The sequence below is a fragment of the Pleurodeles waltl genome, chromosome 4_2 (genome assembly GCF_031143425.1).
Source record: "Pleurodeles waltl isolate 20211129_DDA chromosome 4_2, aPleWal1.hap1.20221129, whole genome shotgun sequence".
In the NCBI taxonomy this organism is placed as follows: Eukaryota; Metazoa; Chordata; class Amphibia; order Caudata; family Salamandridae; genus Pleurodeles; species Pleurodeles waltl.
In genome coordinates, this window is record NC_090443.1 from 835,433,000 (window position 1) to 835,457,595 (window position 24,596).

Consider the following 24,596-nt stretch of genomic DNA (forward strand, 5'->3'; position numbering starts at 1 on the left):
CATCCAAGCACCTCACACAACACACCTCTAAATATCACCCCACACATCACAACACACACCACCCCACACATCACCCACACCACCCCATGGCCCCGCAAAGGCACCCCAGGTTCTCTGAGGAGGAGCTCAGGGTGGAGGAAATCATCCGGGTAGAGCCACAGCTATTTGGATCACAGGTGCAGCACACCACCATAGCTAGGAAGATGGAACTATGGCGAAGAATCGTGGACAGGGTCAACGCAGTGGGACAGCACCCAAGAACACGGGATGACATCAGGAAGAGGTGGAACGACCTATGGGGGAAGGTGCGTTCCGTGGTCTCAAGACACCACTTCGCGGTTCAGAGGACTGGCGGCGGACTCCCACCTCCTTCCCCAGAACTAACAACATGGGAGGAGCAGGTCTTGGCTATACTGCATCCTGAGGGCCTCGCAGGAGTAGCTGGAGGAATGGACTCTGGTAAGTCAAATCTTTCACTACTTCATCGCCCACCCACTGCATGCTATCACATACCCCCACCCTCGCCCTCACCCCCATCACTCCAACTCCGCACGTATGTCCCAATATCACAAGCCACACATCCCAAACCCAAGCCCTGCATGTAACACCAAAGCAGGGACACCCATCACCAAAGCATGTCCACTGCACATACCCATACACCCCCCTAAACAATTATCACACAAGGTCCTACACAGGAATGCAAGCACTGGGGTACAGGGTCACCCACCCATTGCACACCATAGCACACACAGATGCAATAATCGTGCCTTTACACCCCTGCAGGACACCTACCCAACGTCACTGGACAGGAGGGTCCAGACATGCCCACTCCACCCACAGAAGATGCCCACAGTGATGACAGCAGCTCTGTCCAACTGGATCTAGATGACCAGCCCACCCCATCTGGGACCTCGGGACAGTCGGTTCCCCTCACACTGGCACAAGCCACTACAGAGCTTCCCCCCTCTGGAAACACCAGCACAGCACCCACCCAGCGGGCCCATACCTCTGTCCCCAGGACACGTCAATCAGCAGTGTGTCCACCACTACAGGGAACCCAGGCTACCCGACCACCCCAACAACACCAGGGACCTGGGGGCAGTGGCAGTGGAGACACGGTTCAGGGGACAGAGGCCCAGGAACACAGGGGAACTGGGAGGGCTGCTGTGCGACGGGGGAGGACAGGCCCAGGGAACCGACTCTCCACAAGGCCCTCTCCAACATCATGGGAGCCTACCACCATTCCCAGGAGACGATGGCAACGGTACTGGCCAAGTTTCATGAGACCCAGCGGCTGCAGGAAGAACAATTTTTGAGGTTCAAATCCATCAATTCCACCCTGGGCACCATTGTAGGGGTGCTGAAGGAACTCGTCAACACCAGGAGGGACACTGTGGCACAACAAGGGGCCCCTGACACTAGCCTGGACGATGAACTGCCCACCACCTCCGCCGGCGCTAGTGGACAGGAGGTACCGCCACAGGACCACGACACCAGCTCCCCACCCCCAGTAGATGGAGAACCACCCCGCCAACGGTCCCTGAGATCCAGGACAAAGACAGAGAACAATGCCAAGACCCCCGCCAAGAAATGACACCACCCTGATTGTCGTCGTTCTGTCCCACTTTGCCACCCTGTCCGTCCTTAAACTGCCCCAGCTCCACTTCCTATGCCTCTTTGGACAATGCACCTGTGAGACTAATAGACTGGAATCTGCCATGAACATTCCTCCACTATCACCCCTGACTATTTTACAACCCTCTCCACTATTTAGCACTTAAATAAACACCCTTAAATCACAAAACAATCTGGATTCAGTCTGTGCTTTCGAAAATATGTATTAGCAATAACAGTGGCAAAATGCTATATCCAATGTAATGTCAACATACCAATGTCACACAGATCTAGTCCATGAGGAAACAAAGCAGATGTCACACAGTGGGACCCACATCTGTGAAATCGTAAGGGAAAGTGACAACTCAGTGACCATACACTGGGTGAAAAAGAAAAACAGATGAGAGGTAGTAGAATTAAATCAGATGTAGCAGGCATTGTTGTCTTCTTACCTGTGTCTCACTAGAAGTGTTGGTGGATCACCGTGTTCCTGTTGTCTATGTCCTCTTCTTCTGCTTCCTCGTCTTCACTGTCCACAGGCTCCACAGCTACCACAAGACCTCCATCTGGACCATCCTCCTGCAGAAAAGGCACCTGTCATCGCAAAGCCAAGTTGTGAAGCATACAGCAGGCCACGATGATCTGGCACACCTTCTTTGGTGAGTAGAATAGGGAACCACCTGTCATATGGAGGCACCGGTACCTGGCCTTCAGGAGGCCGAAGGTTCACTCTATAATCCTCCTAGTTCGCCTATGGGCCTCATTGTAGCGTTCCTCTGCCCTTGTCCTGGGATTCCTCACAGGGGTCAGTAGCCATGACAGGTTCGGGTAACCAGAGTCACCTGCAAATGGTGAGGGACAACTGTTAGACACACACAAACTCATAGGGACATCCCCCGACCCACACACCTAGTCACACTGTATTGGGTCCATGTCCTCACCCAATAGCCACACACAGTACCTCTGGAGTTGCCCCATCACATAAGGGATGCTGCTATTCCACAGAATATAAGTGTCATGCACTGAGCCAGGAAATTTGGCATTCACATGGGAGATGTACTGGTCGGCCAAACACATCATCTGCACCTTCATAGAATGGTAACTCTTCCGGTTTCTGTACACCTGTTCACTCCTGCGGGGGGACCAAGGCCACATGTGTCCCATCAATGGCACCTATGATGTTGGGGATATGTCCCAGGGCATAGAAATCACCTTTCACTGTAGGCAAATCCTCCACCTAAGGGAAAAAGATGTAGCTCCGCATGTGTTTCAGCAGGGCAGACAACACTCTGGACAACACATTGGAAAACATAGGCTGGGACATCCCTAATGCTATGGCCACTGTTGTTTGAAAAGACCCACTTGCTAGGAAATGGAGTACTGACAGCACCTGCACTTGAGGGGGGGATTCCTGTGGGATGGCGTATAGCTGACATCAGGTCTGGCTCCAACTGGGCACACAGTTCCAGGATTGTGGTACGATCAAGTCTCTAGGTGATGATCACATGTCGCTCCTCCATTGTTGACAGGTCCACCAGCGGTCTGTACACCGGAGGATGCCCTCCATCTCCTCACCTGCCCCAGCAGACATTGCCTATGGAGGAGAACAGCGAGCAGAGAGTCAACCAACTCTGAGGTACGTAAACACAACTTAATCGGAAAATGTTTGCAAATCGACATATGGCTGTATTAGTGTTTAAGCAAGGCCTAGATATGTGTGGCACAGTCCAAAATAATGCTATGTGGGCCCCTGAAATGGCGGCTGCCTGTCCTGTAAAGTGGGACAAGGGGATATGAGGTAACTGCGCTGGCGTTGTACATCGTCGCAGTAGGCGGTCGAAGACCGCGGCGCAATCATGTATTGGTTAACATTGGACCCTATGGGTCCCAGGAGCCAATGATGATGTACGCCGGCGGTGACGGTACGCACCACCCGGACGTGACCGCCATTTTCTCTATGTTCACTCACTTGATACCTGATCTTCGACAGGAGAGGACCTGCACTGCAAGTGCTGCTTTGACCTCAGTCTGGAAGAGACAATGGCTCGTGTGTCTGGGGAAAGGGCCCCTTCCTAAAGCACGGAGGAGTTGGGGAAACTAGTGGATGGGGTCCTCCCCCAGTACACGCTACTCTACGGTCCTCCAGACAAACAGGTGAGTACACTATGAGCATGCTCTACGGGAAATGCCTGTTTGGAGTGGTGTGGATGAAAGATAGGGGGGAGAATGAGGCATGCATGAAACGACGGTGAGTGCATGTGCGTCATGGCAAGGGTAGGGATGCAGGTCAATGAATGTGACGGTGCGGACGGTTATATCTTCTCCTTTTCCCCTGTACTATTCCTGTAGGTCAGCACCCACCAGAATAAGGATATTTGGCGTGCCATCTCCAAGGAAGTCCGGACCCTGGGGGTCTACCACAGACAGAGTACCCACTGCTGGAAAAGATGGGAGGACAGTTCCCCGCTGGAGCAAGAAGACGGCGGAGGCCCAGCTGGGGATGGCCTCCCAACGTGGGAGGGGTGCCCATCGCACCATGACCCCCTGATGTTCAGGATCCTGGCGGTGGCGTACCCGGAGTTGGATGGGTACTTGAGGGCATCACAGCAGCCACAAGGGGGTGAGTACACTCTCATTCAGCTGATTCAGCGAGTATTGTAGGTGTCTGGGTAGCGGAGGTGGGCTGTGGGTTCCCCTAGGCCAGGGCGAGTTTAGTAGGCAAGCTCCCTTCTTAAGGCAGGCCCTGTGGCACCCCACCCCACATGTGTACAGAGCCAACTACACCTAGTCAGGCTCCTGTGACATCCATGTGTGCAGCAATCGGGCATAGCCTTGTAACCCATGTCCCTGTGATTGATTAGGGAACTCCAAGTGCACGGCGTAGTGCAGGGGGCTTCTGTGTCTGTAGTGTCCGCCAACGGTAGCGGTATTGCATGCACTCAACATGTCTTTCTTCTGTCTTCCGCCCCCTTTTTGTGGTCTCCCTGTTCTTGTGTGCATTAGCATCATCAGGCGGAGGAGCAGTGGCACCGGAGCAGGAGGGAGCTGCATCCCACATGGCCCTGGAGGTTGAGACTACGGAGTCTGAATACACCAGTGGGTCAGAGGGCGAGTGGAGCTCCACGGCGGGGACAGGAGCTGACACCAGCGATACAGACTCCTCCTCTGATGGGAGCTCCCTTGTGGTGGCGGGCCCATCTGTGCGCCTCATCTACAGGTACAGCCGCCACCCCCCCCCTACCAACACCGCCCTCCCAGCAGCCCCTCAGCGTTTGCTCCTTTGGCCGCTCACCCAGGAGGGTGAGCATCTCCTTCGCCCCAGGCACCTCAGGCCCTGCCCCTCTCACCCCTGCTGCCCTCAGTGAAGAGGCCATTGACCTCCTCAGATCCCTCATTGTTGGGCAGTCTACCATTTTGAATGCCATCCAGGGTGTAGAGAGGCAGTTGCAACAAACCAATGCAAACCTGGAGGGCATTCATTCTGGTCAGGCAGCCCAACAGTGAGCTTTTCAGACTCTGGCCTCAGCACTGATGGCAGCCATTGTCCCTGACTCTAGCCTCCCCCTCCAACTTCCTCCTCCCAGACCCAAACCCCTGTATCTCAGCCTATCCCAAGCACACCATCAGACCAGCATGCACACACATCAACACAAAACGGAAGCTCAGGCAAACATAAGCACCACACATCCCACAGGCACTCACACAAGCATCATACACATGCAGACATACCAACAGCCACAGCCTCCACTGTGTCCCCCTCCTCCTCGTCTCCCTTCTCCCTCCCTGTCTCATCTCCACTCACACCTGCATGCACTACATCTTCATCCACTACGTCCATCACAGCACACCCACCACCACACCCCGCTCACGTGCACTCACCACCCCCCTACGATTCACACATCCCCTGTGTCCTCTACCAGTGTGTCTGTGAGCCCTCCTCCCAAGGTACACAAACGCAGCCACACACCCACCCAACAGCCATCCACCTCACGACAGCCTCCAGCCCATGCACCTTCACCCAAAGTCAGCAGACACACACCTCCTACAACCGCTCCTCTTCATCCACTCCCAAATCCCCTCCATCTACCCGTCCCAGTGTGCCCAACAAACGTTTCCTGTCCAACCTTGACCTCTTTCCCTCACTTCCCCCACCCCTTCACTCTCCTGGGGCCCACCTCTCCAGGTCCCAACCCAGCAACTCAGCCACAACATCTGGGGAAACAGTGGTGCCAGTAGTAACCGGCTTCTGGAGTGCGCCAGGCAGCAGGCCAGCCAATGTGGCAAGGAGCCAGAGCACAGACAGTCCCCCACCTCAAAAGCACAAAAAGTTGGCCAGTGCTCGCCGGGAGAGAGGAAAAAAATCTGCCACCAAAGTCGATCCCAGGGGTACAGTTGGGAGTGTGGAGACAGCTGCGCCACCATCCAAGGTGGGGAAGGGGCACAGTAAAACCGGCAAGTCTGGGAAAACCTGCACGGCAGACAAGACCGCCACCAGCACCGCTGCCAAGGAAACCGCCGCCACCAGCACCGCTGCCCAGGACACCGCCGCCACCAGCACCGCTGCCCAGGACACCGCCGCACCGCTGCCCAGGACACCGCCGCCACCAGCACCGCTGCCCAGGACACCGCCGCCACCAGCACCGCTGAACAGGACACCGCCGCCACCAGCACCGCTGAACACGACACTGCCACCACCAGCACTGCTGCCAAGGACACCTCCGCCACCAGCACCGCTACTGAGGCCGCCACAGGCAGGATGAAGCACTCTGGGCACCAAGCCCCCTCCAGAACCAGTGGAGAAATACATCCACTACCTCTGTCCTTGGCAGGATGAAGCACTCTGGGCACCAAGCCCCCTCCAGAACCAGTGGAGAAATCCCCTCCAGAACCAGTGGAAAATGACATCCACTACCTCTGTCCTTGGCAGGATGAAGCACTCTGAGCACCAAGCCCCCTCCAGAACCAGTGGAGACTGTTATCCACTTGAGAGACTGTGGCTTTGCACTCCCCGGGGTGCAGCAGGGGGCAAACCACCCACTAAAGAGACTTGAGAGACTGTGGCTTTGCACTCCCCACGATAAAGCAGTGGGCATGGAGCCCCCTCGTGGATCTGGCGTCGTGCACTCATCCGGCTGAGGTGCCCCCCCTTCCCTTCCCCCGAGGTGCCTGTTTTATTTCTATCTGATGCCCCAGCAGTGTTCTCTCCATCTTCTCGGGTATTGAGTGTGGGCCTCGCCCATGCATTTTGGGCCCAGTGGTTCGCGGACTATGATGGTGGAATCCCTTGGACTTGTTTTCTTGGTGAATATATTTGTTTATAGTGTGAATATCTTTATATATGTATATATTTTTGATTCATGTCTTTGAATATATTACAATCATTCGACTCATTTCCTTTTGTCCTTGCATTCTTCCAGGGGGGTTTGGGGGGGTGTAACTTTAATTTATCATGATGTATTAGTGTGTTGTCATTTGTGGGCGTGGGGGTGTTTCGTGTTGCGTGTGTGTGTCACTTTCTTTCCCCTCCCCCCTCCCCTGTGTCATAGGTGCAGTACTCACTGTGGTCTTCGCCGCCGGCGTTCGTGCTCCTGGTAGAGGAGCAGGAAGATAAAGGCTGGAAGAATCTGGAGCTCGGGTTCCATGGCGTCCTGGTTCCTCGTGGAGTGTGTAGAGGTGAGCGTTTTCCCTTCTAAGTCCTGTTTCCGCCGTGTTTTTGTTCGCAGTGAATCCGCCCCGGAAAAGGTGGTGGATTGAACTGTTGTAATTCTGTGGGCGGTACATTGTCCTCCGCCTGTCTGTTGGCGGTTAACGCCGTGGTGTTTGTTTGTACCGCCTTGGCGGTCGGAGTGTTAAAGTGGCTGTCTATGTTGGCGGTTTCCGCCAGGGTCGTGATTCAATTTTTACCGCCGGCCTGTTGGCGGTTTTATCGTCACTTTAACACCGACCGGCAGGGTTGTAATGAGGGCCTTAGTCTTTAAAAATGCATATCTCGACTTCTACGGATTGGATTTTTGTCTTGTTTTACTCAGATAAATATTCTCTATTTTTCTAAACCTGTGTGGAGTTGTTTTTGTGGTGTTTTCATTGTGTTAATGTGTGTGTTGCGCGCATACTTTACACATTGCCTCCTAAGTTAAGTCTGACTGGTCTGTTCCAAGCTCCCAGAGGGTGAGCACAGGTTAATTTGGGTTGTGTATCTGACTTAACCTGATTCAGATTGTGGTCCCTACGTGGACAGGGCGCATACCTCTGACAACTAGAGACCCAGGCCCGTATTTATACTCCGTTTGCGCCGAATTTGCGTCGTTTTTTTCAACGCAAATTCGGCGCAAAACTAACGCCATATTTATACTTTGGCGTTAGACGCGTCTAGCGCCAAAGTATGAAGAAAGAGCGTCATTTTTTAGCGTGAACGCCTTCCTTGCGTTAATGAGATGCAAGGAAGGCGTTCCCGTCTAAAAAAATGACGGCGACGCAAATGCGTCGTATTTATACTCCCGGGCAAAAATCATGCCCGGGAGGTGGCGGGTCAAAAAAACCCGCATTTGCGCCTGAATTTAACGTCTGGGTCAGGGTAGGCGTTAAGGGACCTGTGGGCTCAGAATGAGCCCACAGGTGCCCTCCCCTGCCCCCAGGGACCCCCCCTGCCACCCCTGCCCACCCCAGGAGGACACCCAAGGATGGAGGGACCCATCCCAGTGAAGTACAGGTAAGTTCAGGTAAGTATAATAATTTTTTTTTTTTTTTTTTTTTTTGTGGCATAGGGGGGCCTTATTTGTGCCCCCCTACATGCCACTATGCCCAATGACCATGCCCAGGGGACACAAGTCCCCTGGGCATGGCCATTGGGCAAGGGGGCATGACTCCTGTCTTTACTAAGACAGGAGTCATGAAATGGCGTCTGGGCGTCGAAAAAATTGCGCAAATCGGGTTAAGACGATTTTTTTGCGTCAACCTGACTTGCGCCATTTTAAGACGCCCTAACGTCATTTTTTCCCAACGCCGGCGCTGCCTGGTCTACGTGGTTTTTTTCCACGCACACCAGGCAGCGCCGGTCTGATTGCGCGTCTAACGCCATTCCATAAATACGGCGCCCGCATGGCGCTTCAGAATGGCGTTAGACGGCGCAAAATTTTTTGACGCTAAACTGCGTTAGCGCAGTTTAGCGTCAAAAAGTATAAATATGGGCCCCAGTTTCTAACAGTCCGATACTACTGTTTGGGAAAGTTGAGAAGCTAAAGACATAGTTGAGAAGAATTATAATATTATAGCCTGCTGCCAAGAGCCATACCAGTTGTTAAAGGTCCTGACCAAAGTTACAGGCCTGAACTAGAGACAGGGGCCTATAACAATGGAGAAGGCCTTTAAGGATGGAGAGGGCCTTTAACAACCAGAATAGCTTGCAGCTTAAGGGCTATAAGACTTTTAGAGCATTTCACACACTTAGGGTAGAGTGTTCTAAATTAAAAAGGGAGAAACACATAGACAAACATTGGAATGATGGAGAAGAAGACTTATACCAACTGTTATAATCCTGGAGCTACTACGTTGCCTTAAATGACACTTCCAACATTTCAATGTTCTAAAATATTTTATAGAGGTGTGAAGAAGACAGTAACAAATGACAAAGGCACCCCACATAGTTGCTTGGACACGGTACCACCAGGCAATAGTACAGATCTGCAGGATGACCCAGACTCTACAGGAAGAATTTCCAAGTCAATCTCAAACAACTCTGCTGCCATTGGGAAATGTAGAGCAGGGCAAAGAGCTATATACTCTCCTCATTTAGTTTGCAGTTTCTTATCTCTGAACTCACATTAGTACACATAAGACATGCCCATCTGCTGAATTTGTGCAACTTATAGAAACATGACAAAGGGACTTTTAAAACTACTTTTCTGTGTGTTCATTTATGGTGTCAACTTTTTATCATTGTTCTATTCATCTACAATAAGTTGTTCAACTAAGATGTCTCTGTCCGAGATTTCAGTAGGCAACCTTATCTGACTTCAAATTCAATTGAATACTTTGGACCTTCAAAGGAATGCATCCCAGAAAGGACTAATTGACGTTCAATATAAACGGGGACAAAAGGCCTGTCACTTCAAAATATTGCATTTGTGAGACTCTCCTCTAATTAAGATCAGACAAATATACTGTGCTGCTAAAGGATGTCGGGTTTGAGAAGACATCCCACAATAGGAAATGTATACTTACAACTAAGCAGTTTAAATGACAATCTATTATGCATAGACCCATTCTGTATGACATGAAATTTCAGTTTGTAAAAGTCACTTAAAAAAGTAAAATATTATCTGTTTTCTTATACAAAAATACTTTTCTCTTGCAGATGGCAGATGTTTGTTGAACTGTTGCACAAGGCTCACTTAGATGCTAATCTTCAGTTGCCTGAAGGTATGTGATGTTGTGAGAACTGTTATTACAAATTACAAGACACCACACTAAATTATTCAGAAAGACACATATGAATTATCATTATCCAACAGACCATGATACCGAATTAAGTTATTCACAATGTTTGATAATTATGAAAGACTTGAATATATTTATAGCAATATTAATTTTAGAAACATTTTCCAAAAGAGTCCATTCTAAATAGAGATAGACAACATATGAATTATCATTGTGCAGCAGACAATGATTGCTGAATGTATTTGCAGGGATGGCTTCTGATATATGACAAGTAAGTAAATATTTTTTTGGGCACGTATCCTTTAGATGGCCATTATGTTTGGATTTTCTGTGGAACCCTGCTTGCTTCCATTGCCTAGTTTTATGCTTCAATATTACTGTTGATACACTGACTAACTGACTAGCTTACCGATTGATTGTAGAGTGTCAGAGCAGTGTCTAAATTTGGGACCAGTTGCTATTAACAATCAAATCAATGCAGAATAGACTACAGCTTGTTGCTGGGAAGGTTCCAAATGTGAACCAAGAACTTCATCTGCAAGATGGGCACTGAACAGAAGGAGATTCTTCTCATTTTAACTGGAGGGAGAAACAAAGGCTTTTCCAAAGCAGATGGTTAGCTCATCTGACTTGACAGGGTGTTTGCAAGCAGTATTATTAATGCATATAGACAGGTGCTGTGACATGGATGTTTTTATATGCAGGCGAGCTGGGATGAAAGTTGATCCTATGGTTAATTGTCAGCGAATGCAAGTGGGCCTCAGGCGCATGTTGTCCTTTTCTCAGCAACACCTGATCTGTACTAGCCAATAGCCTGCAGTCTCCTAGTCTGCCTCAAGTTACTCCTCCTAACCGACTTCAACCATGGTGTACTGGTGCCTGTCAAAGTGATTTAGATTGCTATCAATCCACAAAGGCAATATATTTTTCCCTCAATCAGGAAAAATGTGTTGAAGTGGAAGGACATTTATGTGCTTGAAAATTAACCTTCTTGTTTCTTGAAAGTTTTTTAACTTTGAGGCAAGCCTAATACAGAAAGCTCTGCTGATCAATTTTAAGGTGGGACTTCCTGTTTGGAACTTGTGGGCTTCCTGTTCTTGGTCTCCATAATCTCTGAATTACTAAATATTTTGAGTTTGCTATAAATGCACCCTTTAACCCTCAACATCACCCATAAAATGCTTAAGCAACAAATGTAGTGAACCGTGCATATGTTTACTTTATTGTAAATGTTTTGATTTTACAATTTCAGTCCACAGTCCGAAAACAGTTAGGCTGCAAACACACAACAGCCGAAATCCCCTCAAATCTATGTGTGGTTTAGAAAGCCCATCAGATCACAAACTACGGTTTTGGACAGCTGAGCTAAAATGGGTAGTGGTAGAAATTGAGTCATTCTAAAAATGTTGGTCCAAAGATATTGTTGGAACACACGTTTGTGTAATACCTGCAGACTATTGGTCCAGGTAGATCCATCCTGATTGATAGTGTGGCTCAATTTTAGGTTTACAGAAACACTTTTTTACTGCTAATTTCTGAAAAACTACTGAATGAATTCACACCAAAATCACTTCCTTGTGTATATTTCTACTTTCATGCCAGGTTTAGGGTCATTCAGCTCTTTTTTCTGTATCAAAGAGCAAAGAATCCCCTGGAAGTTAAAATGGGATAGGTCACTTTTGACCCCCTTTTTGTTTGCCCTCTCCATCACCTTTATGTATCTCTGCAAAACATGCTATGCTGAACTCAAGTCACATGAACCTTTTTGGAACGTTTTGTGCTGATTCCTTGAAACCTATTAAGAAAACAAAAAAAATGCTTTTCAATGTAAAGTTTGACCTAATGATTACTACATCTATCTATGTATCTATCTTGGAAATGTGAAGTATATTGTTTCAGTTCAACAGTATTGTTATCAATGATGTCATTTCAGATGTTGCATTGATTTTATCAATGAAGTCATAGAACATGTCATCAGTGATTTAATATGTGAGGCAATAAGCAGTGCATGACGAGAAATAGTTATGTAGTATGAAGGACCAAATTATGCAGCAAGGTTTTCTAAATTATGTGGCAAAAATGGAATCATATGTGGCCCATTATCATTATTTTCAACTTTTTTAGCTAGAAACATTTTGTCAAACCTACAAATTTTATAAATTATGTGACAGATTATGTGGTAAAAGCAGCATATCTATATTAATGATAATTATGTAGTAAAGGCTGCTGTCACTGAATCACGTTATTCCTCTGGCCCTCAACATTGTACAGTCTTTTATCAACAATGTATTCATGGAAGATAAATATTAAAATTTTAATTGCAATCAGTGCCCATTCTTATCTGCAATTGGAAGAAGCAGCTGTCTCTTACTGCATCATAAACATGCAGTGCAAAAATACTCACTGAGAAAATGTGTAATGTGCTCCCATGTTGCCCTTGAGGGGTTCTGGCTACAAACCACTCTTTGGTCTAATAGTTTATGATGTTACAAGAACTCCTCGCTGACAACTGAACCATTTTGCACGTTTACACATTGTGTAGCGTAGTTATTGTTAGGAATGCACCCAACACATGACATAAATCATGGAGTCAGTCATGACGTGAAGTGAGTCTGTGCCAGTGCCAAAAAGGTGTTTTTTGCATGGCAGACACAGTGAGTTTTGTTGCATGTTGTGTATATTTGTAACCATTACTTGTGAATTTCAGTGCTCTTATTCTTTTTGAGCCAGAAGATGACTCAGTTTTTAACTTTGTTTTTTTTTTCACTGGATGTCGTAGGTTTGACAGGGTTGATTCACAAGTTTAAACATCTGCTAAACAAATGTGTTAGCCCTTGAAATCCCACCCAGCACCTTTTTTAAAAGCGCCTATCTCAAAAACTACTAAACAGATTTACACCAAATCAAATAAGCACACTGTATAAGTAAATTTCTACTTTCCTAACAGATTTGATGTAATCCATTCAGATGTTTTTGATCTACCTTTTGGCAAACTATGTTATGAGAAATGATGAATTTTTTCACCTCTTATCACTATTTTTCTCTTCGAATGAGCCTACCAAACATTGGCATGCAGAAGCATTGCTGACTGAGTTAGTAGATTGCCACATTTCATGCAAATTGTCACTTTTCATGCAAATCAGACCACTCAGTCAAAATGTACTGGCAAAGAAAAAAAATCCATTCCAATGGAAAGTGCAGCTGCACCATAACTACACAGTGGTGGGTATCACTGTGTTTTATATATATATATATATATATATATATATATATATATATATATATATATATAGATATAGATATAGATATATCCAACTTCAAGGAAATTTGTTTGTCCCCTAGAAAAGGTACTTCACAGATATTTGAAATTAACATCAAGCTTGTTGGATAGAAAATAGAAATATGATGAATAGCTGATAGAATAGCCTAAAATGTAATGGGATAGCTGAGATATTGAGAATAATGATTTGTTTACCATATCTCAGGCTATGACATTTTGTAGAAATAGGTACTTCACCCATGTATATTAAATATTAAGGCCTTAAACAAATATAGGGACATGGGTAAAAATAATTACAAATATTTAAGAAAAAGAATAATCAAAAATACTTACGAATTTAGGATTATGTGAAATAACAGTACCTATTTACAATCAGCATAAAGAACAAAATTAAAAAAAGGATTAATGATGTGAATAAGATAGGCGATGACACCATAAGCGAGGAAAAGTGACAAGTGGTTTTTAATTGGTGCATGGTGGGTGGCCACATGATTTAAATACACTGACATTGCACACAACTCTGTGGCCAGTCGAAGGCTCAGGCCGAAACGCGTTGCCATATTTGTTTGGATTTAGCACTTAGCACTTTGTACTGTGTACTTTACTTTATGAAATAAAGAAGACATCTTTCAAATTGGACTGACGGTGCTGGCGTCATTCATGCGGCGAGAATCTGGTACATTTTGGTTCCATTGTGCTATGTAGTGACTGTTGGTGAAATATATATATATATATATATATATATATATATATATATATATATATATATATATATAGAGAGAGAGAGATATAGATATATAATATACAGATATATCTATGTCTGGTTTCCACTAGGTAGTTATAGTTAGGACCATGTCTCCATAGAAAAAGCATTTTTTGACTTGCCTATATCTTTGACACGTTTGACAAATCTTCACAAACTTTCCAAAAAAAGTGCCCAAGTGATTCTTGTTGCACATGAAATGTTCCAGGGTGATCCGTCAATCGGGGGTGAGAAAAAGTGGGGGGTAAAAAATTGTGCGTTTACCATGTTAATTCCCACAGGACTTCTGAACACGACTACAGCCAGAACTTTGGATGGATTTGCACTAAATGTAGCAGAAAGCCAGATTTCACCACGCAGATTACGCTTTTACTTATTTGGTGTAACTTCATCCAGTAGTTTTGGAGATATTAAAAGGAAAATAAATGTGTATATCAAGGGCTGCGGGTCCTCCATGACGACTTCACGAATAATGATGAGCTTGCGCAGGTAAATGCACACCTCTGATTGGCTGGCACACTTCAACCAGGAAGTGTTGGCAGCCATCTTGGGGCTCGGCTTCAGTCGGGGTCCCCCCCAAAAAAAAGAAAAAAAGAAAAAAAAGGGGCCAAGGTAGGGACATCCTGACCCCTTAGCTCTGGTGCTGGGTTCGAGAAGGACCCCGCCATGGCAAAAAAGCATTTACAAAAAAATTGATGCCACAAATTTGCAGTGAAACTTTAAAAAAAAAACAATCACGGCCTCCCACTTTTGTATTTTTTAAAACCCCTGGGTGGGCCAGGACCTGGGGGTCATATAAAAAATAGAGATAGGGGTGCACGGCGCCCTTCTCCTGGTCTTGTTATTGCCCTGGGGAGCACCACCTCCCCGGGGATTATAATTTCTAATATGGTGGGGTAGGGAAGGTGGCCCCCCTCACCCTGGGGACTGCCACCTCCCTGAGGATTTAATGAAAGAGAATGTGGTGGGCCGTGTGGCCGTCCCACAACCACAGCGACTGCCACCTCCCTGGGGCCTTAATGAAATTCAATGCTGGGGGTCCGAGCCCCCCTGCAGTCCTGGGAACCACCACCTACCTTAGGCTTTAATGACATCTAATGTGGGGGGACCACGACACCACTCCACCCAGCCCTTAGAGCCGCCACCTCCTCTGGCTTGAAACTAGATGGATACAGGGGAGCCACCCAGCTTAACCCCCCCACACATCCCAGGGGACCACCACCTCCCTGGGGCAAATTTTGGAAAAGATAGAGGGTCTGTTGTGGAGCCCCGGGGACCAGCACCTCCATGGGGCTATTTACACTCTAGGGAGGCCGCGTGGCCCCCTGAGGAACCACTCATGGCCCTGGGGACCACCACCCTCCAGGGCAATTTCCTGCTATGTTATATAACTGTAATTATAACTAGTGCCCTAAGATAACTATAACCCGCACCCTCGCCATGCACTGCTAATTACCCCACAGATTACAGCTCTCATGACATCTTTGATAACATCATAGATAGTATATAATATTTGCAGTAGAGATGCAGGTAGGGAAAGACATGAAACAATTGGTTTTGCAGACAGGGAGCTGCATGTTTAGCAGCTTATTGTGGGCAAAAGCAATGCAGGTTTCTGTAGGAGGCAGGGAGTCGGTCGGGACCACTGGGGCCTTGAGGCTCCCCCCATGGTCCCATTGCACACTGTGTGCCCTGGGGGGGCACCTGGGAGAGATGGCCGGCCCCAGCGGATGGGGTCCTTGGGGCCAAAATCGTCCTGGGGAGTGGCGCTGTGTGTCCCCCCTTCTCCTTTTATTTATGTCCGGGCCCGGAGGGTTGGGTCCCTGGGGCCAAAATTGGCCTGGGGAGGTCGGCTGCACAGCCGTCCTCCCCTACAATCCATAGGTCTCCCTTTAAATTACTTCAAGTATGCAAATGTGCAAAATCACCTGAAAGCTCTGCCCACTTGGCCACGCATTGTCCATCTTAGTAGTATGCAAATGCCTTCCAGACTTTTACCAAGATGATGTACAGCTTACCAAGAGGCCTCCAGTGTGTTTCCCACGTATTTTGGCAGTGCGTTCTTGATGGCGAGGAATATGAGGACTTCTTCACAAAACAAAGAAGCACTTACATTATCTAAGAGGAAGGACCCTGGTTTGGTTTACATTTATGTTTTTGTAGTCTCATTGGCCTGTCTAAAGCAGGATTCATGTTATCACAGACACACAAGGAACAATCACATTGCTGAATGCACACACAGTTGCCTGGAGATATTTCCTTGTGGTTCATTATGTAGCTGTAATGTAAAATATACACTGGACTTTTACCCAACAAGGTAGCACCAGTCGAAAGTACTTCAGGTGGGTAGACATGTTGTGCAAAACTGTGGACTCTTGTTGGATAAATGTACAGGAGCGGTTCCTTTGTGGCTGAATCACTCATGCAGCTCCTGATAAAACCACTCAGATACACACAGACCCACTCAGGCTCACATACTCACTCATAGGCCCACTCAGAGACTCATGCACTCAATCACAGACCCGCTAAGAGACTCATGCACTCACTCACAGAGGCACTCAGAGATACATTTACCCACTCACAGACCTACTCAGACACTCACGCACCCACTCACAGACCGACTTAGATACTCAAGCACCCACTCACAGACCCACTCATTGACTCACACACTCACTCACAGACCCACTCAAAGACTCACAACCCACTCACAGACTTTCTCAGAGACTCACTCACAAACCCACTCAGAGACTCATGCACCCACTGACAGACCCACTCTGAGACTCATGCACTTACTCACAGACCAAACACTCAGACACCCTCTAACAAACCCACACAGGCACTCACACACCCACTCATAGAGACACTCTCACACCTACTGCCACACCCACATAGCACACCCACATAGGCCCTCTCTCACCCACTCTCACACCCAGGCAGACACTGTCACACCCACTCACTCAGAGACACCCTCTCACATCTATTCCACAACGAGAGAGACAGGCCCTGTGGCCAACACCTGCCAGGCATGGTTGAGGGCCGTACACAATGCGGGTTAGGTGGTTCAGGGGATTAGTGGCAGGGCCTGGCCACAGGGAGGCCCTGCTGCCAAGCCCCACTACACACGGCCAAAGGTTGTGGTTGGATTGATATTTATAGTAATTAAAATTACTTTACGCTAAAAAAAACTATTGAAATTCACTTAAAAAAACAAAGGTTTTAGGGATGTTATAGTTAGGTTCTGAATTTACTCATACAAAACCTTACAAAATTCAGCAGTTATTGTTATAGTTATTTCAAGTAACTATAACTTGCACCCTAATGTAACTATCACTCATACCCTCGCCATGCACTACTAATTACTCCAGAAATTAGAGCGCTCATGTCAACTTCTCTAAAGTTATTAAAAATATAAATTAAACAATTGCAGTCAAATTTATGGAGAAAAAAACTTTGCAAGGTTGGGGCGCAATTTATAGTTACCTTAGGGCGCAAGTTATAGTTACTCTAACTATAACTGCTGAATTTCTAAGTTTTTGTAGGAATACATTTAGAACCTAGCTATAATGTCTGTGTAACCTTTGTTTTTTTAGGTGAATTTCTGTTTTTTAAAATTCTATTTCCTAACCATAATCTCCCTGTAACCTTTGTTTTATCAGTCAATATATATATATATCTAGCTGACCCGGCTCTATTCGTGGAACTCTGATAGCCGTCAGAGAACGACACTAATATGCTGTGAAAGGATAGAATGTTGATGCAGTGAAGTGGAAGGGAGACACAAATGAATGGTGGTGCCTTGTGGGAGATCTATAAGTCCAAGGTGGAGTCCATGACAGAGCGGAATGGAGCTCTGGTAACCACGGAATTAAGCAAATAATTAAATCGTTAAATCTCACGAGGGACACGTAGACACCTGGTGAAGCCTATGACGGAACAGAGTGGAGTTCTACATGCCGCTGCTGTGAACAGGTCAAATGCAAAATTTGCTCAGTTCAGAGGTGGTAAGCAGGGATGTGAGGGGAGAGTGGACAGGGAGGGGGCCTTAACTGTAATGTCTCAGAGGAGACGTGAGCCGGGGGGTCCCTTCTGCTTCTCTTCCTTCCTCTCCCTTGAGGAAACAGAAGCAAATTAACAATACAAGTACTGTGGCTGCCCAAAGGAATATAAATGGAAGCAAGAGTATACTCCAACTTGTCTTGGAATCACGTAATTATATACAGCAAAGAGTTAGAATTTTTGTGATCCAAGTTACCAAATATGGATGAGTTATAACAATAGAGAAATCTATAAAAGAGACAAAGTGCTTGGTGCTTGAGGATTATAGTTGCTTTTTTTATAAAATCACTAGATCACTAACAATGGCTGAGAGGATATCAAAATGAGAACACATTTTTAAAACCCTTTTTGAGGAGAATGGCAATAAGAGTTTGCATGGATTATCCACTCGAAAAAATAATGAATTATCTCGGAGTACATTGTTGAAAGAATTGGAACAAGCAAAAATATTGGAGATAAATGGTGGGAGAAAGCCATATATATTGAATGTGGGAGAGTCACTAGAGGAATAAGGATTTTTGTATTGCCAACACTGAATGACATGGATCTGGATCTACTTAAACAATGGCAGGTAGATACAACTGAGTGTTCCATGAAACTGAGGCAAACACTTGTGGTACAAACAAAGTGGAAATTGGAAAGGACATTACAAAGGATGAAAGAGATTGAGAATCAGTTGGAAGTTGTACAAACTTCAGAGAAAATAAAAATGCAATAGGAGAGATGGAAAAAAGAATGGAGAAACATAAGAAGGAGCTATAGATGAAAAAATTCATTAGAGATAAGATAGATTATTCTACAGGCAGGATATCCACATTTGCAAAACGCTTTGATTCCTTCTATGCCAAACATATTATGAACAAAACTGTTGAACAATATAAAGCCCTTTCAAGTGCTGAAAGTTCCGATTTGAGTTCAGGGGACGAGTTCTTGACAGTAGCAGGACCAAGACAGGATTTTTCTGGGGAGATACACCTCTACAATATGTAAACAAGGTGGCGAGGGAGTGGAACGAAAAACAGAACAGGCGTAAGAGCACAAAGAGATCAAAGAGGAAGCAGCAAAAAAAGAGGAGGAGAACGCAGAATTTAATAATTTGAAAACATAGGAGTATCTGGTAAATAACCTTTCCTCGAAGAAACTTGGTGATAAACTTATGCAACTATTAAATAAAGGATTGAGCTTTTGTCGTATGGTAGGCATGGATTTAGTGACTGCTAGAATTGATTCATATAAGTTCTCTAGGAAATTGAAATTCTTTGCACAAAGGAATCATTAAGAAAGTTATAGACATAACAATACAAAATCTCAAGACATTTCCCCAATTAACACTATGGATATAGGGTATTTAAGAACTCTCTCAGACTTGGAGGAAGAAGCTGTGGTGGCCCAAGGAAGATCAACTATTGGGGATCTATCTGATTATGAATTATGTCAAGCAGTGGACTGTCAACAGAAGCAACAATCCTGAGTCAATGTAGACCAAAATCATGGTTCTACCCCAACTCCATACTGGGAATACTGGGAATAAGGTAGATTTGTTCCAGGAAGCGGTGGCAGATGGGTTGATAAAGATCGCTCATGGATCAAGCAAACAGAATTATACGAACATGACACAAGAGGATTGGGGGATGATGAAGGCTTTACAGGATGATGAGACAAAGGAGGGAACATAGTGATCATAGATCAGAAGGACTAAATAAAAGAAGCCAGGAGGCAGCTTGAAGACAAAGATAGTTACTTCAAATTGGAGAAAAATCTGATGGAAGAATATATTGTAGAATACCTTCAAAAACTACAAGTGTGACAAGATAAGGGTTTATTAGAAGGGGAGGAACTGAGGTACCTCAAAGTGACCATCCGATCATCCCCACAACATATTTCTTGCCAAAAGTACACAAACACAAATCTGATCCACTGGAACATCCAATTGTGAGTTTCATAGGGTCACTACTTGAGAACACTCTAGTGTCGTGGACATTTTTTTGTGCCCTTATGTTCCAAATCTTCCATGTTATTTGAGGGACACAATGGGATTCTTGAATAGGATAAGTAATATACAATTTAAAAAGAACTATATAATGGCCACGATTGTTGTGGTCTCTCTCTATACCTCACAAAAAGGATGGCTTAAGAGCCTGCAGGTACTTTTTAAGATCTAGATCCATCAGTTTATCATAACACTCTGAAATGTTACTGGAAATGCTGCAGTATTGTTTAACACACAACATTTTTATGTTTGATGGAAATTATTATCTGCAGAAAAGAGGAACGGCCATGGGAAAATCATTTGCACCAACATACGCCAACCTCACAAAGGGATGGTGGGAGGCAGAAGCTATTGAAAAAAATCAAGAAGTTTTAGAACATGTGGTGTTATGGGTACATTATTTTGATGACCTATTCCTAATCTGGGAAGGAGAACAGGAAACCCTAGTGGAATTTATTGTCTCCCAGAATAATAACTCTCAGGATTTAAAGTTCACCTATGAGATCTGTACAACAAATATTAATTATTTGGACATTGGTACCTATATAAAAGATGATATGGTATGCACAAAAATTCATAGGAAACCAAGAAGTGTCAATAGTGTATTACATGCAAAGAGTGGGCACCATCAAGCTTTAAAATAGAGTGTGCCTTATGGTGAATTTTGGAGAGTTTAACCTAATTGCCCAGTACAGCTGGAATTAAAAGTACAAATGGATTATATGTCTGAGGGATTTATTCAAAGAGGATATCCCAAATCAGTTCTCACAGATGCTATGGTGAGGGCAAAGAAGAAAAAGAGATATTAACCCTTGATGTCTAGTCACAAGATTAACCATGATGAACCAGGTGATGATGAGATCAGATAGATCATGAGATTTGATACTGCGAGCCAAAACACCAAAAGATTGTTAAATGAAAATTGGATCTTACTATTACTAGATGAAACATTAAAATGAACATTATCAAATTATCCGCAGATCATCTATAAGAAAGCACCATCTTTGGGAGACCAATTGACAAGACGTTACATGAATCCTCAAAATAGCTGTGGTCCTAATTGGTTGGACCAAAAACAGATTGTTTTTTTAGAAATGCATGAAGTACAAAGCATATTCAATTGGAAAACATGATTTAAATTAAATGATGGAAAATTATGAAAATCAAGGAGAGGATAAGTTGTGATACCTCATATGTGGTATATGTGCTAGAGTACATATGTGGTATAAAGTATATGAGTAGTACTGTGAACAAACTTAAACTCTGTATATTAAAGCACCTCAGAGCAATTAACAGTAGGGACACAACATATTCAATGGCAAAACATAACTGGGAACAACACAATGGAGACCAGACGGGATTAAAATATTACGGTATTCAACACGTCAATCCCAGTCCCAGAGGAGGGGACTGGAAACTGTGCCTACACAGAGCAGAATCCAAATGGATTATCTTAATGAGAACTGAGGCTCCATGCTGTCTAAATGCAGATGTGGAATTACCAATACATTTATGAAAAAATAGAATCAGTGTAGACGAGTGAAGAAAGTGACCCCTTGGAAAAGTGATAACATAGAGGAATATAATAATTCAGTGCATGGAAATATATGAAAGATACAGTTTTGGTTAGTACCAATATGCAAAAACAAACTCATCATGGAACTCTGAATGGGAAGATTATAGTTGGTTGATTATGATGACATGGGTCATGATGAAATAAAAAAGAGTGATGATCAACGATTGTCAAAATATGCACTTGCACTTTCAGAATATGACTAAACAAATTAACACACTATTGAACGCGTTGAACACATTGGGGTTTCTCTAGTTTCAGTAACTACCATTCACTGACAACTTGGGAGGTTTATGTTAATGTTCACTTTCTTTCTCTTTTTTTAAATGATACGATGATATATTGTAAATGGAATTTTGAGCAATACAGGAATTGCCAGAGTAAGGAAATGGGCATGATGAATTGCCAGCACGTTTGATTATTCAAAGATAATGCTGCTGAAACAATGTATTTGTCCTTTAGGAAACCTGCTGGGATTTTCTGAACCTAGGATAACTATGAAACTACTTTTTGAACTGTTGATATAACATTGTACAAAATATTCTTCGAATGCTGATAGAGTGCACTTGCACTTTAAGGATATTGGTAGTGAGATATGTTAACTGTATCATAGGAATGAGAGAGGATTAGATCCAAAGATGATGACTATGTATTTGCTCTTGCATTAGTTTAATTGCTGATAGAACATTGTACCAAGTATTCTCTAAATCAGATACACTGTTGATTGTATGCATTTGCACTTTAATGATATGGGCAATGTGACAAACTATTAGTATGATTGGAGAGGGAGAGGATAATGTCCAATGATAGTACTGCTAGAACACTGCATTTGCACTTTAGTGAGCTCTGTTTGGGATTTGGTAGATTCATGGGAAATCTGTAGATTTGCTTTAAAATATTTTTTATTGTAGATAGAATGTTGTGTATAACACTCAGTGATCATAAATTAAGCACATAATGGAGGTTGTAAGGTACTTCACCAATAATTTTAGAAAACGTTGTAGGTTCTGAGTGTTCATCCAGCCAATATGGTCATTTTGGAACGAGCCATAATGATGTGTAGATAATGAGAGGGTTGGGAATAATGGATAACATAGTAAAACTAACCGACCATATGCAGTACTCTGTTTGAATTGTGATTCAAATAATTAGTATAAGTAAAGTATAGAGAAAATTAGTGAAGGAGAGATCATACAAGTGAATATGAAACATGATAATAGGTACTTTACTAAAGATATGTGTAGAGATGTGCTTGTAAGTGAAGAACGGTGGGAACATTCTTTATGATGTAATGAAGAATCTATCTGAGTGTATGGATTCTGGTGGAAGCTGTTGGTGGAGCTAGAAGCTGTAAGTTACCATTGCTGTGGGAGAAGAGTTTTCATAAATAAAGAACTCTAAAATTCAACAGTATTGTGCAGTTACTACAATATAAAAATAAAAATAAATGAGGATAAAAATGTATAATAAAAGTAAACTAAGATGCGAATGGTCAAAAACACGAAATAACAGAGTGTTGAAAAATAATCCTACCTCTACAGTGAGTGCAGAATTATTAGGCAAGTTGTATTTTTGAGGATTAATTTTATTATTGAACAACAACCATGTTCTCAATGAACCCAAAAAACTCATTAAAATCAAAGCTGAATATTTTTGGAAGTAGTTTTTTTTTTTTTTTTAGTTTTAGCTATGTTAGGGGGATATCTGTGTGTGCAGGTGACTATTACTGTGCATAATTATTAGGCAACTTAACAAAAAACAAATATATACCCATTTCAATTATTTATTATTACCAGTGAAACCAATATAACATCTCAACATTCACAAATATACATTTCTGACATTCAAAAACAAAACAAAAACAAATCAGTGACCAATATAGCCACCTTTCTTTGCAAGGACACTCAAAAGCCTGCCATCCATGGATTCTGTCAGTGTTTTGATCTGTTCACCATCAACATTGCGTGCAGCAGCAACCACAGCCTCCCAGACACTGTTCAGAGAGGTGTACTGTTTTCCCTCCTTGTAAATCTCACATTTGATGATGGACCACAGGTTCTCAATGGGGTTCAGATCAGGTGAACAAGGAGGCCATGTCATTAGATTTCCTTCTTTTATACCCTTTCTTGCCAGCCACGCTGTGGAGTACTTGGACGCGTGTGATGGAGCATTGTCCTGCATGAAAATCATGTTTTTCTTGAAGGATGCAGACTTCTTCCTGTACCACTGCTTGAAGAAGGTGTCTACCAGGAACTGGCAGTAGGACTGGGAGTTGAGCTTGACTCCATCCTCAACCCGAAAAGGCCCCACAAGCTCATCTTTGATGATACCAGCCCAAACCAGTACTCCACCTCCACCTTGCTGGCGTCTGAGTCGGACTGGAGCTCTCTGCCCTTTACCAATCCAGCCACGGGCCCATCCATCTGGCCCATCAAGACTCACTCTCATTTCATCAGTCCATAAAACCTTAGAAAATCAGTCTTGAGATATTTCTTGGCCCAGTCTTGACGTTTCAGCTTGTGTGTCTTGTTCAGTGGTGGTCGTCTTTCAGCCTTTCTTACCTTGGCCATGTCTCTGAGTATTGCACACCTTGTGCTTTTGGGCACTCCAGTGATGTTGCAGCTCTGAAATATGGCCAAACTGGTGGCAAGTGGCATCGTGGCAGCTGCACGCTTGACTTTTCTCAGTTCATGGGCAGTTATTTTGCGCCTTGGTTTTTCCACACGCTTCTTGCGACCCTGTTGACTATTTTGAATGAAACGCTTGATTGTTCGATGATCACGCTTCAGAAGCTTTGCAATTTTAAGAGTGCTGCATCCCTCTGCAAGATATCTCACTATTTTTGACTTTTCTGAGCCTGTCAAGTCCTTCTTTTGACCCATTT

General features: G+C 44.5%; 1 protein-coding gene across 1 annotated transcript in view; it reads left to right on the forward strand.

Annotated features, from left to right (window-relative positions):
- Positions 1 to 9,971: 9,971 nt before the first annotated feature.
- The window catches only part of LOC138294217 (uncharacterized protein C1orf87-like), a 56,182-nt gene continuing 41,557 nt past the window's right edge, over positions 9,972 to 24,596 (forward strand). The window contains exon 1 of the mRNA XM_069233359.1: positions 9,972 to 10,032. Coding sequence (XP_069089460.1) covers positions 9,975 to 10,032 — 58 coding nt within the window. The 5' untranslated portion in view covers positions 9,972 to 9,974. The remainder of the gene's footprint in view (positions 10,033 to 24,596) is intronic.